The sequence below is a fragment of the Alosa pseudoharengus genome, unplaced genomic scaffold (genome assembly GCF_046254945.1).
Source record: "Alosa pseudoharengus isolate Yale_2024_CS ecotype anadromous, Long Island Sound unplaced genomic scaffold, YU_APseudo_1.1 YU_APseudo_1.1_scf_1, whole genome shotgun sequence".
Taxonomy (NCBI): domain Eukaryota; kingdom Metazoa; phylum Chordata; class Actinopteri; order Clupeiformes; family Clupeidae; genus Alosa; species Alosa pseudoharengus.
Genome location: NW_027468564.1, coordinates 6,323,723 through 6,342,047, shown reverse-complemented (window position 1 = coordinate 6,342,047; position 18,325 = coordinate 6,323,723). Strand labels below are relative to the sequence as shown.

At 51.2% G+C, this 18,325-nt stretch overlaps 1 protein-coding gene across 1 annotated transcript in view; it reads right to left on the bottom strand.

Moving 5' to 3' along the window:
* Nucleotides 1–115: 115 nt before the first annotated feature.
* Nucleotides 116–18,325, bottom strand: part of LOC143116679 (uncharacterized) — a 30,951-nt gene continuing 12,741 nt past the window's right edge. The window contains exons 2-9 of the mRNA XM_076277953.1: nt 16,835–17,130; nt 15,926–16,196; nt 15,646–15,697; nt 11,866–12,005; nt 9,105–9,533; nt 7,134–8,791; nt 5,556–6,357; nt 116–1,632 (exon numbers count right to left, since the gene is read on the bottom strand). Coding sequence (XP_076134068.1) covers nt 116–1,632; nt 5,556–6,357; nt 7,134–8,791; nt 9,105–9,533; nt 11,866–12,005; nt 15,646–15,697; nt 15,926–16,196; nt 16,835–17,104 — 5,139 coding nt within the window. The 5' untranslated portion in view covers nt 17,105–17,130. The remainder of the gene's footprint in view (nt 1,633–5,555; nt 6,358–7,133; nt 8,792–9,104; nt 9,534–11,865; nt 12,006–15,645; nt 15,698–15,925; nt 16,197–16,834; nt 17,131–18,325) is intronic.

Genomic DNA, 18,325 nt, shown 5'->3' with positions numbered 1-18,325 from the left:
AATGTGTGTGTTAAATCAGCGGTGCGTCTCGGTGTGTGTGTGTGTGTGTGTGTGTGTCTAAGTCAGTGGTGTGTCTCCGTGTGTGTAGGTGTGTGTGTAGGTGTGTGTGTGTAAGTCAGTGGTGCGTCTCCACTTCCACCACTGTCCACTCCCCCTGCGGGGCCGAGCTGCCCTGCCTCTCCGGGGCGTAGCTGCTGACGGCGGTGACCGTTGCCGTGACGGTTGCCGTGGCGGCGGTGGCGGTTGCCGTGGCGTTGGCGGTGAGGCTGGGCAGCAGGATCTGTGGCCAGAGGCTGCTCTCCAGCGGGCTGAGGGTGCCCCCCCCGGGCCGCACCACGCCTGGCGCCCCCTTCAGGAGAGGCAGGGGAGCGCATCGCTGGCCGGTCAGCAGCAGCGTCTGGCTGATCAGCTGCTGCACCAGCCCCGCCTTGCTGTCCCAGTCCAGCTCCCCTGGCGACGACATCACTTCCTCTTCCTGCTCCTCGGCCGAGTGACCGTTCTGGTGGTGGTCACCCTCGTGGTGGTGGTGGGCGTCGGCGTCGTCCTGCTCGGGGGAGCTGGGGCTGGCGGTGTCCGTGAGCAGGGAATTCTGGGAACTGTAGTCCTGCTCGGGCGGGGGCGTGGCTGTGGCCGTACTGGAGCCAGGCTCCATGTGCTCGCTCTCCTCCTCCGCTCTCTGATCCCTCGCTCCCTCCCTCTCCTCCTCCTCCTCCTTCGCTCTCTGATCCCTCGCTCCCTCCCTCTCCTCCTCCTCCCCCTCTTCGTCTCCCTCGCTCTCCAGGGCCTCGTAGATGGTGCAGAGGGCGGACGTGGCGGAGGGCGAGAGCGCGGGCGCCGGGTCCGGCTGAGTTCTGGCCTGGTTGCGGCTGAGGTCCTGCTCCTCCAGCTCCTGCTGCCACAGACGGATCTGCAGGCGCTGGGACAGCTGCTCCTCCTCCGGCTGCTGCTGCTGCTGCTTGGGTTGCTGTTGTTGTTGCTGTTGTTGTTTATCAGGCTGCTGTTGTTGTTGCCACAGCTGGAGCTCCTGCTGTTGCTGCTGGAGCTGAAGGGTCAGCTGGTCCCTCCTCTGCGCCTCCTCCTCTCTCTTCTCCTCCTCCTCTCTCTTCTCCTCCTCCTCCTCCTCCTCTCTCTTCTCCTCCTCCTCCTGTCCGTGGTTCTGCTCCCCCCTTCCCCTCTCCTCCCCCATCACCTCCTCACGGTCGAGGTTTTTTTTTTTCTCCTCCTCCTCCTCCTCCTCCTCCTCCTCCTCCTCCTGGCCAGGTGCGGCTGAGTTGTGGCCGGGTGCGGCTGAGTTGTGGCCGGGTGCGGCTGAGTTGTGGCCGGGTGCGGCTGAGTTGTGGCCCGGGTGCGGCTGCGTGCCGGCGTCCCCGCGGACCCTCTCCTGGCGCTGCGTGCGCAGGCGCTCCATCTCCTCCAGGTGGCGCTGGTGCTCCTGCAGGCGGCGCAGCTGCACGTTGGGCTCGGCGCGCTGCAGACGCGGGGGCAGGTCGCCCGCAGGGAGGCGCGCCAGGGTGGGGGGGGGAGGGGCACCCGCCGAGGGAGGGGCTGATGGGGCTGGTGCGGCGGCAGTCGTGTGATTGGTGCGAGAGCTGCGGAGGCGGGGTCTAGGTATCGCCATGACTACGTCCCATCCTGAGAGAGAGAGAGAGAGAGAGAGAGAGAGATAGAGAGAGAGATAGATAGAGATAGATAGATAGAGATAGAGAGATAGAGATAGAGAGAGAGATAGAGAGAGGGAGAGAGAAAATATGAAAGGGGGGGGGGTGAGAATAAAAATGAGTAAATATGTTTATATAATAACGAGTCAAACTTGATAGAGATCGTAAAATGGCTGAAGAAGCAAAGCACTGTGGGAAGGCGGTGCAGAGAGGAGGGTGTGGTGACTGGCGGCAGTGGGCTGACCGCTCAGATTCTAACTAGAACCAGAACGGAATGAATGAGTGAGGAAGTGGGGTGACATGGGTAGTGTAGTCTTTTCCACCATGGGAGGCAGTGCGAGAGAGCGCGAGTGTGTGAACTGAGAAGTGTAAGCAGCCAACAAAATAGTGAGCGAGAGAGAGACAGACACAGAGAGAGAGAGAGAGAGAGAGAGAGAGAGAGAGAGAGAGAGAGAGAGAGAGAGAGAGAGAGAGAGAGAGAGAGAGAGAGAGAGAGAGAGAGAGAGAGAGAGAGAGAGAGAGAGAAAGAGAGAAAGAGAGAAAGAGAGAAAGAGAGAAAGAGAGAAAGAGAGGTACTCTGTTTCAGTGCAAACGTTTGTGCGCAATAAAAAAAACATGTCAAACAGCCACAACCTGCATGTGCAATAACCGCAGTGTTCATATAAACAAAAGGCTTGTGAGCATAAACAAACACACAAACAAACAACCCTGTGTGGCAACATGCTGACAGACAGAGTGCCCAACCCATGCAGATGATTGTCAGTCAGTGCCATATGCAGCAAGGTGACGTGGGTAGTGTAGTCTTTTGGACTGTGGAAGGAAGCCATATGCAGCAAGGTGACGTGGGTAGTGTAGTCTTTTGGACTGTTGAAGGAAGCCATATGCACCAAGGTGACGTGGGTAGCGTAGTCTTTTGGACTGTGGAAGGAAGCCATGAGACCCTACCAGCCTGCATGCCATGCTTCCTCTGCAGCCTCAGATGGAACAAGAACACCTAAGGTTTGGAGGTCTACACACACACACACACACACAGTCCCCCATAAAAACAGACCTCCTCCCATATCAAGAGAAAAATACGGATCATAATTCAGTTTTTCAGTTTGTGAATCAAATCATGTGCTTCCCGTTTCTCAGGGAATCAATTTTCTGATCCAATTAAGAAATGAATAAGTCAGAGGAAATCTGGTTATGGAAGGGAGAGACAGAGACAGGGGAGAGGGAGATGGAGGGGGAACGATTGAGTTCAAGGAGAGGAGAAGGAAAAGAGGAAGAAATAAGAGACGTAGACAGAGCGCACACACACACACACACACACACACACACACACACACACACACGTGTAGCACCTTGCTTCAGAGTGCTATCCACACACAGCTGGGTTGGACCTCCAGTTCCTCATCCGTGGCCAAGAGGGAAACAGAGAGAGAACACACAGACACAGACACAGACACACACACACACCCTAGTGTACTGTCTGTGTGTGTATGGGAGGGCGTGTCATGTCTTATTGTCTGAATGCAAGAATAAATGCAAGAATGCTCCGGTGCGTGGAGTTCCTGATCAACATGTTAAGTACACACATTGAAACACACGTTAATTAGTGCTGCCGCGTTTAGTCAACGTAATTGACCATGAAAATTAGTCGACGGTAATTTCTTTAATTGACGTGTGACGCGAGACGTTTTACTATCGACCGCCTATTTATTTTTGGTCTCCCGTCTCAAACGGCTCACTGTAATTCACCTCCAGAGCATTCAGAGCTAGTCTGTACTGTTTATTGACTCGAGAAGTACAAGGACTGTATTTGGATGTTAAACAGGCTACTTGGGCTTCGGCAGTAATGTTTTAAACTCCACCATGCAAGTGTAAACGCGAGCAGAATAGCTGCAGCATAGTGCCTGCCTGCTTTCGGCACGATTCATTATAAGGCAGAGCTAAACAGGGGGAGCTAAGCTAAGTGTAGTAGGCTAGTCCAGACTCTGACTATAGCTTAATGGAAATGCAGATACTTATGCTTAGATATTTAATACATAATGGTTTTATTTAATGAGCTTCTAACAAAAGTAGACTGATATTGATGTGAAGGTTAAGGCAAAAGCCCTTTTATGTTACTTTTATTGTTTACATTTGTAATTTTTATTTAGTAACATCAAAGTAATTTATATTGTTTATGGCACAGGTGACATTTTGTTTTGGCCCTTCAGTTGATTTCAAAATAAAATACACAATGAAATAACAAACACTTGATCCTTTTTGTAATTAGTCGTTTAGATTAGTCGACTAATCGAAAAATCAGTCAAAAGATTAGTCGTTAGTGGCAGCAATGTTAGAGACAAATAGAAATGTCAACCACAGCAACAATACTGATTAGTCTCTCTCTCTCTCTCTCTCTCACACACACGCAGCACCAATACTGAGATTAGTCACACACAAATCTGTAAAGTAGCTGTGCTCTCTGCAAACAAAACAAATTAATGTTATTAAGTACATAATGATTACATTAGACATGCTCCATTACAGTCCACCCAGGAAAAGTGTGAGTGTGTGTGTGTGTGCGTGCGTATGTGAGTCCACACAATATTGTGTGTAGTGTAAGTGTGTGCGTGCGTGCGTATGTGAATCCACATAATATTGTGTGTGGTGTGAGTGTGTGTAGTACGCAATTATGCAATGTGCTAGGAGCCTAGCCCAGATGCTTCCCTTAAGTCTGAATGCGTGTGTGAGCGTGTGCGTGTGTGTCAGAGTGCCAGCGTGTCTCTTAGCATCTGCAGTCACTGGACCACCAGCACCAGTCTGGAAGTAAATAAAGGGGCCAAGGGCTAAACACATCACCTTTATTATTATTATTTCATTACTTTTAGCATTTCACACTCAGACAGTTGCAGTGCAGGAGGGAGACATTGACAAAGACCAGCAGATGACATCACAGAGGTGTGTGTGCCTGTGTGTGCTTAAGTCTGTGTGTGTGTGTGTGTGTGTGCACGTGTGCCTGTGTGTGCGTGTATGTATATATATATATATATATATATATATATATATATATATATATATATATATATATATATATATATATATATATATATATATATATATATATATATATATATATATATGTGTGTGTGTGTGTGTGTGTGTGTGTGTGTGTGTGTGTGTCCGTTAGTACGTGCGTGCGTATGTGTATATGTATGTACTGTACGTGTGTTAGTATGTGTGTGCGTATGTGTATATGTATTTACGTGTGTCAGTGGGAGGGTTTACGCCACCCCCTAAAGTGCAATAGCGGTTTTGATTTTTTTTGTGCAAAGTTTAGCAACATCCATCAGCTCAACAGGACCACTCCAGCCTCCCGGCCCAATGTCCAACCCAACCCACACCAGCTCTGTCTGCTCATAACACTCATTATAAAAGATCAGGAAACAAACAAAACACACAAACAAACAAGTAAACAAGTAAACAAAAACAACAAATAGTTTCCGCTCCCAACCGTCCATCCTAAGAGTCCACTGCAATCATTGCACACACAGGAGAGCGTTGCCATAGCGCTGCTGACAGCGCAGAGCATTTAGCACACAGGAAAGAACACGGCTGAGCGTTGCCATAGCGTTGCCATAGCGAAAGAACACAGCTGGGTTCAGTCTTTCACCTTCACCCCTTCTTATTCTGTTTTTTTTCCCCATGTCAATCTTTTTCAATCAGATTCTCTCTATGGCGAGAGAGAGAGAGAGAGAGAGAGAGAGAGAGAGAGAGAGAGAGAGAGAGAGAGAGAGAGAGAGAGAGAGAGAGAGAGAGAGAGAGAGAGAGAGAGAGAGAGAGAGAGAGACATCACATCAGAAGGAGGTGTAGGGTTTAATGCTAAAGGGGTCTGTGATTTGCATGTGCGTGTAGCTTATGCGTTACCTGCCAGCGAGTCGTCGCTCTTCTCCCCGAAGGTGGCGAAGTACGGCTGGGACGGGTTAGCATCCTCAAAGGGGTGGGGCTTGTGGAAGACAGGGGAGGCGTGGCTTAATATAGGGGCGGGGCATAGCTGGAGAAACCCCTCCAGCCCCGCCCCAGGCTCCAGGGACTGCTCCTCTCTCCCCTCCTCCTTGCCCAGCTCGGGCTGCTCTGTGTGGGGCGCGCCGCACTGCATGTAGCCCTCCTGCTCCAGGCTGAGGGGCGCCAGCTCCACCGCTCCCTCCTCCACCGCGTGGACGCTCGACGCCCCTTTAGGCTCCTCCTCCTTCTCGGCGGTCGTCGACGACGACGACGACGACGGCTCCTCCAGGGAGAGCAAGCCTGGTGAGGGGGTCGGCGTCGGGCCGCTCTCCAGGCCGGAGGAGACTGTTGCGGAGCGCGACGGGGCACCTTCATCCTCCTCCTCTGGGCAGGCGGTGGGGGTGGCCGGCTCTTCGCTCTCCTCCAGGACGGGGAGGGGCGCGGCCTGCTGCTCCTGCATAGCAACCACCGCCACCGCCGCCGTTGCCACGGCGGCCGCCGGCTCGTCCAGCAACATCTCGCCCTCCGTGTCGCTCGTCTCGTCCTCCGTTGCCGAGGAGACGGGAGAGCCGGGCGTCAGGAGCGCTGATGGTTGCAGCGGCTCCCTCCAGGAGAGGTTGGTTGCCGGGACGATGTCGGGAAGCGCGGAGGGGGTCAGAGGAGTGGCCAGAGGGCGCTCGTGGCCGGGCAGAGCGGAGAGGGTCACCTGAGGGAACTCCTGCACCTGTGGAGGTGTTGAAGGAACAACAAACAACAAGTTCTTATTTTAGATATTTTAAACTTCTATATTGATTTTTTTTTCCTCCTTTTCCTTTTTCTTGTATTTGCTGCTGTCTGCTTGTTTTAAACAATACAGTAGGGCTTGCGCACCATCCGATGCTCGGGCCCTATTCTGATTCATGTCAAAGTTGATATTTTGTTTTTATTGATACGTGGTCACGTACTGAGCCTATATTAATCGCCACAAACACAGCACACACCTGTTACTCAGTGCTCCTCCTCAACCTCCTTACTGTTGAGGAGGAGCACTACAGACACACTACACTACAGACACACTTCACTACACTACAGAAGCACTACACTACACACTACAGACACACTTCACTACAGACACTCTTCACTACAGACACTCTTCACTACAGACACTCTTCACTACAGACACTCTTCACTACAGACACTCTTCACTACACTAAAGAAGCACTACAGACACACTACACTACAATACAGACGCACTACACTACAGGTGCACTACACTACAGGCGCACTACACTACAGGCGCACTACAGACACACTACACTACAGACGCACTACAGACACACTACACTACACTACTACAGACACACTACACTACACTACAGACACACTACAGACACACTGAACAGATGCAGGACACACGTGAGCCATGTTGTGAAAAGCAAGTACATCCCACATCCCAACAGCCTAACCCAGCACGACTATTACGTTGCCTGAGCTGGACTGGTCGTCATGCGCTGGACCTACCTGCCCCGCGAGGGCTGTGGAGGAGCAGGGTTGGAGGGCGGCGGGGAGCTCCTGGGTGGGGGTGGGGGGCTCCAGGGGCTCTGGGCTGGGGCTGCTGGGGTGGGCCTGGGGCTGGGGCAGGGGCTGGGTCCAGGGGTGGCTCCCCCAGGGCTGGGGCATCTGGGAGCCCGGTGGCAGCTGCTCCAGGTTGTCAAAGTGGTCGTCGTCGGGGAAGTCCTGGTCGTCGTCGTCGTCGTCGTCCACCTCGTTGCCGTAGCTCTCCAGCCCGCTCTCAGTCACGGGCTCGCTGGCCATCTCCACGTCCTCGTCTTCCTCCTCCTCCTCGCCATGCCGCCGCGGAGGCCCGTCCGCCCGCTCCGACCCCACCTCCATGTCGCACACGCGATCCTCGTCCTCCTCCTCGTCCTCGTCGTCCACCTCCTCGTCGTCCTCGTCGGCGCGCAGGTCGGGGACCCTCTCGGAGTCGGGCGAGCCCGCGGAGGGCGCAAGGTCGTCGGGGCCCTTGAGGCTGGCGTCGGCGCCCAGGTCGTCCGTGCTCTCCGTGCCCTCCAGCAGGCCCTGCTGGCTGCAGCTGCCGTCCTCCGAGTCCGCTAACGCCGCTCCCGCCGCTGCCGCTCCCGCCGCCGCGCGCCAGAGGGAGGAGCCTGGACGAGACCCCTCCCCCTCGGCAAGCGCCTCCTCGGTGGGCTGGGTCCCGCTCATGTCCGAGAGAGACACCTGCTGGCTGCCGCCTTCCTCCTCCTCCTCGTCGTCGTCATGGTTACTGCTGGTGGTGGCGGAGGACAGGTCAGGGTAACTGGGGGCCTGCTCACAGGCAGCTCGGGAGGGGTCAAAGGTCGTGGTCACGGAAGCGTCCTCAACAGACATCGGCTCTTGGGGCTGACCAGCATTTTGCAGTTCTTGTGGCGAGGACGCATCCTTCTCAGTCTGCTCCCTTTGGGGTGAGGACGCATCCTTCCCAGTGTGCTCCCTTTGGGGTGAGGACGCATCCTTCCCAGTGTGCTCCCTTTGGGGTGAGGACGCATCCTTCCCAGTGTGCTCCCTTTGGGGTGAGGACGCATCCTTCCCAGTCTGCTCCCTTTGGGGTGAGGACGCATCCTTCCCAGTCTGCTCCCTTTGGGGTGAGGACGCATCCTTCCCAGTGTGCGGCTCTCCGGTCAGGTGAGCGTCCTCATCCGTCTGCTGCTCCTGTTGTGCCAGAGTGCTGGAGGGCTCCTGTGGGGGACTAGGGGGGCCAGAGACCCCAGCTGCTTCTTCATCTACAGCAGAGCTAATGCCCCCTAGTGGTGCATCTGCAGACTGCACCTCTGGCTGCACCTCAGCAGGAGCCTTTTCCAGGCCCGAGGAAGCTGCTGCCGCTACTGCTGCTACGGTGATTCTTGTCGCCGCAGCAGCGGTTACCTCAGCGACGTGTGCCGGTCCAGCCGAGGGGGCCTTGGTGTCGCGGGGCTGGGCGGGTCTCTTCCCCGCGGGCTTGCCGTTGAGGGCCAATGGAGGCACGGGCTGAGTGGGCTTGGAGCTCCGCTTGGAGCCCGCGGGCGGTGCGGCGGCCAATGAGGTGGGCCGGGGGCTGGCCAAGACGCGCCTCTGGGGCGTGCCCTGCAGGCTCCTGGGTTGGGTCGCCTTGGAGGGAGTGGCTTTGGCAGAGGAGGCGGGGCCTGCAGTGGGAGGAGGAGAGGGAAGAACAGAAATGTTAATACACTTGAGTCACTTTTTCAAAACTTCCATGTACTTTGTGTACATAAAGTGAACATTTTTAATAAATTAACATTTGCATTTTAAATTTGCAATTTAACTTTATGCAAATTTCACACTTTTGCTAAAAATTTACTCAAAATTGCAATACATCAACCACCACAGTATCGCAATATATTACAATAAACTTTTTCGTAACTGTATTATGGTATTGTGTCGTCAGATTTGTTGCCGATACACAGCCCTTAGTGGCTGTGGTTTTGGTAGAGGTAGTACCTGAATTAGGCGCTTTGGAGGTGGAGCTAACATTGGGATGGGCTTTAGCAGAGGCGGAGCCTGTTGTACTTCTCGAAGCAGAGCCTGCTGCAGCTGTAGTTTTAGAAGTGGAACCTGCTGCAGCTGTAGTTCTAGGAGCGGAACCTGCTGCAGCTGTAGTTCTAGAAGCGGAACCTGATGCAGCAGGAGCTCTAGAAGCGGAACCTGCTGCAACAGGAGCTCTAGGAGCAGAAGCAGCTCTTGCAGTGGTCTTGGTGGCGGTGGCAGATCGGGAGGGGGGAGGAGCTCGGGAGGCGGAGGTGCTGCGAGGGGGGGCTGTGGTGGTGGAGGAGGGGGGGGCGGCAGTCCTGGAGGTGGCAGGAGGGGCGCGGCCAGCAGGTGCAGCAGCTGAGGGCTTCCTGGCAGCAGATGGGGCGGGTTTAGCGCCATCTAGGGGAAGGGAGGGAGAAAAGGGGAGATGGAGAAAGAAATAGATAAGAGGAAAAGTCTCTTTAACAGACACACATTTGCCTGCTCCCTCATACTGCGTGCCACAGAAACAGTTATGAAGCATCAAGATGTTTTATTTGTCAGAAGAGAAAAGAGAAGAGAAAAGAGAAGAGAAGAGAAAAGAGCAAAAAGCAGAAGAGCATCATATGAGGAAATGTTTTGAGTCTTAATCGGCTACCTGCACAAAGTGTTCTCAGTGCACTCGTTTGTTTTCCAGTGGAGCATTAACGGTGTTGTAACGGCATCTTTTGTTATATTCTGCCCCTTACAGCTTCACTCCGACACTGAATATCTTGTTTGCCCACTTCGCACACTAATTACATTAACAATAGTGGCAGGTTCAAACATACCTGGCTCCAACGGAAACAATACGGCCGCATTGAGAGCCTTTTGTGCAGAGACCATTGTGTGACACGCGGCCAAAACTGTCAAAATCAGCCCAGCTGTCAAAATCAACCCAGCTGTCAAAATCAACCCAGCCGTCAAAATCAACCCAGCCGTCAAAATCAACCCAGCCGTCAAAATCAACCCAGCCGTCAAAATCAACCCAGCCGTCAAAATCAACCCAGCCGTCAAAATCAACCCAGCCGTCAAATTCAACCCAGCTGTCAAATTCAAGAGACAGTCAGAGCAAGGCCAGCTGTTAAAATCAAGTAGAAGTTTTTAGTTCATCAGCATCTATTGATAAACCATGGCAAAAAGTATAATAAATAAAACAGTTTACACGTGGCCGGTTATTTTTTAATGAACGGACATTTCACCCTCTCGGTTTTCAAAAATAACATTGTGCACACTTGTCAGTCACCTGGGTATATTCCAAACCTGTACGTGGCAGTGCAACGAGAAGCTCCAGCCCATGTTAGCCAATCAGAATCCGAAAATATCAACAGCAGCAACGAATCACATCCTCTTTCTCTTTTGAACCGACTAAAAATCTCCGCCGTCACATAAATCTCCGTTTGTACCTCTTTAGACGCAAACGAACAAACGGAGTTTTCACAAAAAAAACAATCAGCCCAGAGTTTTTAAAAAGTCCATTTGCGGGGGGATAAAACCTCTGTTTGCGTCTAAATGACAGGGTTAAACGCAGAAAAACATCACAGGTTGCATCGTTTTCGTTGTCGTCTAAACAGGGCCTAAAATAAACCAATACATTACATAGATAAAATAGCAAAACAATTCAAATAAGACTCTTCAAACCTACATTTGATTAAATAAATTATAAAATTAAAAAATCCAGAACATTGATAAAAATGTTTCTTCACCGCCATTTTAGAGGTTTCATTTCCTGTTAAGTCTTACAGCCACCCATAGCAACTATTAACCTTTTACAGATTAGACTTTTTACTCCGGATCTGCTTTGTCTTCGTTTCTTTTTGAGTACTAAAGCCTTTGAGTTGTGACTGAGCCAATCACAAGAGAGATGGTAGTTTTGACTGAGGCCTGCATATTTATAGATTTTAGAATTTAGGGAAGACTTGTTAAACGAAATTGTATTTTAATATTATAGCCAGTACACATTCTTTTTTTTTTATTAATACATTTTCTTACACAATGGAAACGAATATATCGTCCTTTCTAATTGGTTATGACATACTGTTGCAAGACCTTTAACCCTTCCCTCTCTGTTCTAGTTATCCTGTATCTCGTAGTCTATTCTGTCTTGAGAATCAGAGGTGTTTCAAATTTAGATAGCCTACTCTGTTATCCTGTGTCTCTGTAGCCTAGAAATCTAGACGCACCCTAGCGGCAGCAAATTTCATTTGCTTCCAGGGCTAGTCTAGCAACTCTCCGTTGGCTTGTGAGCTCGAAAAATTAAACTTCTATCAGGCCAATCAAATCGTGTATATAGTCGTTAGGCGGGCTTAACATAATGATTGATGGCAGAGTTGCAACGGTTTGGCTTGAATTCCCTGCTACTTGAGAACAAAGAAGATGGATGTTGCTGTTGGCCAACAGTGTGACACGAGTTAAGCTTGTTTAGTTGGCAAAAGTTTGAACTAGCCAACTAGCTCAGCTGGTGGGAAAACGCATGGGACTCATAGCGCTGTCCTATTGCGTGCATTGAAAGACAACCGATTATCCCGCCCCTCGGACTGAGCACTGCGAACGGTGAGTGTGGGTCTGGCTCGTCAGGCTAACCGAGTCATTCATCCTAGCACGCTTTGGTCAGGAGAAGCGGCTCAACTTTAAATCAGCTGGACATAACCAGCCCAGGGAGCCAGTGGAAAATCCCCAGCGTGCCCCACACACCACACACACACACACACACCTCTCTTAGGTCCGGCCGCTGCTCCAGACGTGGAGCTACCGCCAGAGGGAGCTGAAGCGCCAGACGGCCTCGTCGCCACGGCAGCTGCTCTCCCAGACGCCGCTGTGGAAGTGGGACGAGAGGCAGGGACCCCTGGAGGCCTGGGGACGGACAAACAAACAAACAAACACACACATTAGACTGAAGCCCCTCTCAGGGTTTTAATTTATGGATGAGACTGTTGGGAAAAGGGTGCCAGCAGCGCTCCGAGATGAGCAGTTTGTTTGTTCACACACACACACACCCACACCCACACACACACGATTTTGCTTGTTCAAAAGAAACACAACACACACGCTCTGAGATGAGCAGCTTGCTTGTTCCAAAGAAACACAACATAAATGACAACTGTGTCTTGGTGTACAGTGTTCCGCAGCAGTGATGTGTTCTAGAATAAAGCAGTGTTCCGCAGCAGTGATGTGTTCTAGAATAAAGCAGTGTTCCGCTGCAGTGATGTGTTCTAGAATAAAGCAGTGTTCCACTGCAGTGATGTGTTCTAGAAGAGAAGCAGTGTTCCACAGCAGTGATGTGTTCTAGAAGAAAACAGTGTTCTGCAGCAGTGATGTGTTCTAGAAGAAAAGCAGTGTTCCGCAGCTGTCTGTGTGTGTGTGTGTGCACAACTGGGTGTCAGCAGGGGCCCTGGAGATGGAAGGCTGTCTGGACACGCAGATGGACAGAACGGAGAGATGCACAGCTGTCTGGAGCTCCAAGTAGAACTCATTACTGTGGATCAGGACAACGAGTAAGACCGAGGCACAGCACAGGACAGGACAAAACGAGCAGTGTTCTGATGGACAGATGAGAGGACCAGGAGAAGAGGGATGGATAAGAGGGATGAGAATGAACAACAAACTGACAGACAGAAAGACAATGAGAGAGAGAGAGAGAGAGAGAGAGAGAGAGAGAGAGAGAGAGAGAGAGAGAGAGAGAGAGAGAGAGAGAGAGAGAGAGAGAGAGAGAGAGAGAGAGAGAGAGAGAGTGAAAGCAGACAGAAGAAAATGGAAACCTTAGAGAAATAACGAGCTCTGCATCTTACGTGTGTGTGTGTGCGTAGAGAGAGAAAGTTAGAATGGTCTTAAATGCCACTTTGTTGTGAGTTAACGTGACCTTGAGTCACTCAACCCAGGTCAACTCTTGACACACACACACAGTAATGTGCAGTACCTCAGTTGACCTGAGGGCTGGAATTGGACAGAATCCAACTGCGTACTCTATGAAAGATTCAACACACACAGGCAAGAGGACAGACACATCCACACACACACACACACACACACACAGAGAACACATTTAGAACCACTAGCACACACACAGTCACTAGCACACACACACACACTTACAGCCACTAGCACATAGACACACAAATTACTGAATATGTGACCGGAGGGTGGGGGTGGATATGTTCAATAATGCAGCACAGTCCCTGGCACACACACACACACAGAAAACATTTACTAGCGCAGGCAACTTTTAGTAGTTACTAGTTAGTTTCTGTAATACGGCCCCAGACGCATTAGTGTTTGGGAGTTCAGATCGGACATTAGCTGCCCGCCAACACAGTCTGCTAGGAGACAGAGACCGCATGAGGAACAGCAAATGAGGAAAGAGAGATGGAGAGAGAGAAACGAGTGCTTTTCTCTCTCCTTCTGTGTCCTAGATTTTCTTTCCTTCCTCCCTCCTCCTGCCAATACCATCAGTCAGACACACACACACACACACACACACACAATCATTGGTCCACATTCTCTCCTGCTCTCTCTCCACACACATCATCCAGACCACGTCTCTGACATTCACAACTCTGACCTTACTCACCACCCCCCCCCCACACACACACACACCTTACTCAAACTGGTCTGCAATCTGCACACAGACAATTACATTCTGGTCACCTTCATTTTTACCTGCTCCTCCACACACACACACACACACACACACACCTCTCCAGGTCAATATACCAACCACTCATTTGGCTGTTTGAAGTTTCTACACCTCATCTCTGTCCTCCTATCCAACCACACCTCCTCTCCTCATCTCTATGTCCCCCTATCCAACCACACCTCCTCTCCTCATCTCTATGTCCCCCTATCCAACCACACCTCCTCTCCTCATCTCTATGTCCCCCTATCCAACCACACCTCCTCTCCTCCATCTCCATGTCCCCCTATCCAACCACACCTCCTCTCCTCCACCTCCTCTCTCTACACAGCACACACACACACACACACACGCACGGACTCACACCTTCATGCCAACAGGAAGTTCTCGCTCACACACACAAAGAATGCTTTAATCAACGTGTAACCTGAGATAACGATCTCACACACAATAATAATAAAACATTTCACTTTAATGCTCTGTACAACAAATCACACACAAACAACACAACCTAAAGACAAACACGCATGTGAACACCTGTCTGGTGAAATGGACTGATTTCAGGCTGTAGATTCCAATAAGATGACAGAAGACTTGTACCACACACACACACACACACACACACACAGGGCCTGTCAAACCATAAACTACACCCTTCACACAGCCAACATACACACCAACTCCTGACGACATTCTATCACACAGAGAACAGACACACACACACACACACACACACACACACACACACAGGGCCTGACAACATTCTATCACACAGAAACACATATAAAAACACACCACTCGCACACCTGGCATGGCAATATCCTGCGGACATGCGCTCTCACACACACACATCCTGGCATTCCCCAGAACAGGACCATCCAGCTGCAGCAAAGTCAGCATTTCCCTCTTCTGTCAACTCCCCCCCACCCCCCTCTCTCACACTCTCGTCCCCCCCCTCTCTCTCTCCCTCACACACTCGTTTCTCTCTCTCTCTCTCTCTCATTTCCCCCCCTCTCTCACTCTCTCACTCTCGTTCCCCCCCTTTCTCTCATAACCCCTCCAACTTCTCTCTCTCCCCAATTAAATAAGACCCCCCCCCCAAACTCCCTTCTCCCAGAGTCTGAGTGAACAATGTTATTGGGCCAGTGTTTAACAACTCCCTCTATGCATGTTAGCTCTCCTTTTCTCTCTCTCTCTCTCTCTCTCTCTCTCCCTCTCTCTCTAGCCACAGCTCTCCCTCTATGCATGTTAGCTCTCCTTCTCTCTCCCTCTCTCTCTAGCCGCAGCTCTCCCTCTATGCATGTTAGCTCTCGCTCTCTCTCTCACTCTCAACAAATCTCTCAACACAATGCTGAGTGCACAGTGGGGGACCTGAGTGTGTGTGTGTCTTCACTCCGACACTATTGTTCCTCTTTGGCGCACAGACTTGTGTACACTACATGCCACCAGACGAAGGAAAGAGTGGTGGGAAAGTGATCCTCCACACACACACACACACACACACACACACACACACACCTCAGTGAGTGTGTGATCAGGGCCAGATTTCTCCGGACTCTGTTGGTAGTTTGGAATGTGATGCAGTAGCGGATTAACACTCTTATAGAACCTCCCCTTGTTCTTATAGAACCTCCCCTTGTTCTTATAGAACCTCCCCTTGTTCTTCATTCCAACTTCATCTCTCAAATCCAATCGCATCAAATCCACACTCCTTCTCCATCACTCACACACACATAACAATCGCTACCACACGCACACACACACACACACGCACACACACACACACACACACACACATCCAAGCAGTCAGCAGGTTTAGTACTTTGTGTGTGTGTGCGCGCGTGTGCGTGTTCACACACTCACCTGGCTGTCCTGGTAGTGGTGGGTTTAGGAGCAGCAGAAGCTGGTCTTGGAGCTAAAACAGAAAGAAAAAGGAGGGTAGATAACAGTAAATGAGAACATAGATGGACACACACACACACACACACACTCTCTCTGGCTCACGCCTACACACGTGCACACACACTCTCTCTCTGGCTCACGCCCACACACGTGCACAACATCCTAGCTCTCTGCCCTACACACACACTCTCTCTCCCCAACACACACACACACACATACACACACACACACCCCCTCTCACCTGCGGGCTTCAGACGTGCTCGTGCCTCGTTGGCAGGCGCCGACGCTGCTCTCCGTGTTGCCGTGGCGACCGACGCCCCTCCGCTCGCCGTCCCACCTGGCGCCACGCGCGCCCCGTTGGTTGCCGTGGTAGTGGACCCGGACGTCGTGGCGACGGGCCTCCTCTCGGCCGGCCTGCTCTGGGGGGCGGGGCCACGAGAGGACGCAGTCACGGCACGCTGTGTCGGGGCTACCTTCGCCGTGGCAACGCCGGCTTTCTTCTTAGCAGGACCCTGCAATCCAGAGAGGATGCTTTAGCTCCAGATGCCCTGAGATGTATGTACATATTTATTGTGAGTGTGAGTGTGAGAGAGTGAGAGAGAGAGAGGCCACAACCACCAACAATGTTGTATACTTGTTCTTATTATTAGAATTGTTGTCTTACTTTTATGTCTTCTATGTACGAGAGAGAGAGAGTACGAGAGAGAGAGAACGAGAGAGAGAGAGAGAGAGAGAGAGCGAATGCGAGAGAGAGAGAGAGAGCGAATGCGAGAGAGAGAGAGAGAGAGAGTGAGTGCGAGAGAGAGAGCGTGAGAGAGAGAGAGAGAGCGAGTGCGAGAGAGAGAGAGAGAGAGAGCAAGAGAGAGAGAGGCCACAACCACCAACAATGTTGTATACTTGTTCTTATTATTAGAATTGTTGTCTTACTTTTATGTCTTCTATGGCTACTTTTATGTTCTCTTATATGTGAATTCCACAATTCTGTTAAGTATATATTTATTTTCAATTTTTTTCCTCTTTACCTCTTCTGTGTACATGTAATTGAGCTTTGGCAATAATGTTCATGCAACGTTCATGCCAATAAAGCTTTCTTGAATTGAATTGAATTGAATTGAGAGAGCGAGAGAGAGAGTGAGTGTGTTTCAGGTACCTGTGCCACCGTGTGATTTGTGGCAGGGTCTTTGGTTGGAGGCGGAGCTTTAGTGGAACTCTGTTCTTGCCCCTCCCCCTGTAGCTTCAACACTTCCTTATTTGTGATATGCCCCTCCCCCTGTGGCTTCGACACTTCCTTATTTGTGATATGCCCCTCCCCCTGTGCTGGATGCTCAGCTTCCTGCTCAAGGGGTGTGGTCACATGCTCCTCCCCCTGTTCTTCCATTGGCTCCTCCGATGCCGGACTGATGACCTCGTCAGGCTTCATGACCTCTGACCTACGGGCTGGACGCCCTGGGGAAAGAAGGGGATAGAGAACGAGAGAGAGAGAATGAAAGAAGGGGAGAGAGAGAGAGAGAATATGAAAGAAGGGGAGAGAGAGAGAGAGAGAGAGAATGAAAGAAGGGGAGAGAGAGAGAGAGAATATGAAAGAAGGGGAGAGAGAGAGAGAGAGAGAGAATGAGAGAGAGAATGAGAGAATGAGAGAATGAGAGAGAGAGAGAGAGAAACGTTAGTATTTCCCGAATGACTTTTCTAAAGCACACAGCAGATGACCCTTTTCAAGCTATTTAGTCATTCAGATTAAGTAGCCTGTGTGTGTGTGTGTGTGTGTGTGAGAGAGAGAGAATTCCATGCGGCCTGCAATAGCGGATGTGCCCTCTCCTCTCCCCTTCCCTTTACTGAGAATCAGAAAAATGGGAACAAAACAGGAAGAGAGAAACCACAACACATCACACACACTAAACACATCCCAGCACACACACACACACACACACACATCACAACACACACACTAAACACATCTCAGCAGGCACAACACACACACACACACTAGCTAGACACATCCCAGCACACACACACACCCTAAAGACATCCCAGTGCACTGTACAGCCGAACACACACACTTAATGTGGCCTAAAAATGAGAGAGAGAGAGAGAGAGGAGAGAGAGGAGAGAGAGGAGAGAGAGAGAGAGAGAGAACTGCAGAGGACTAATCACTCAACAATGAAGAGGAATGAATGCCCCCCCCACCACCACATACAAACTCAATGCCCCCTCACCCACCCATTTCTTTATTTAGCAGCCCTACCCTTACACACACACACACTCCTCTGGACAGCACTTCCAGAAGTCCTCATGGAGCAACCGCAGGGTTGTCATGGAGAGGGGGGTGGGGGGGGTTCACATGAGAATGTCCGTCATGTAACACTGGTCACTGGTGGCTGTTCAACACACAGGAAACGCAACCCGGACCTCTGGCTGGTCCCCTCTGGGGGTCTCAAACCTTACTCAGTTCTCACACACACACACACACACACACACAGTTCCTTTCTCATGGAAACCTCACTGGGAAATCCCACAGAGAATCTCATCTTGTCATGTAGCCTGTAGCTCTCAGGCCTCTCATCCTGCTTGTGTTTGTTCCCCTCCGAACTCACCCCACCCCTCTCCTCACCCCACCCCTCTCTCCACCCCACCCCTCTCCTCA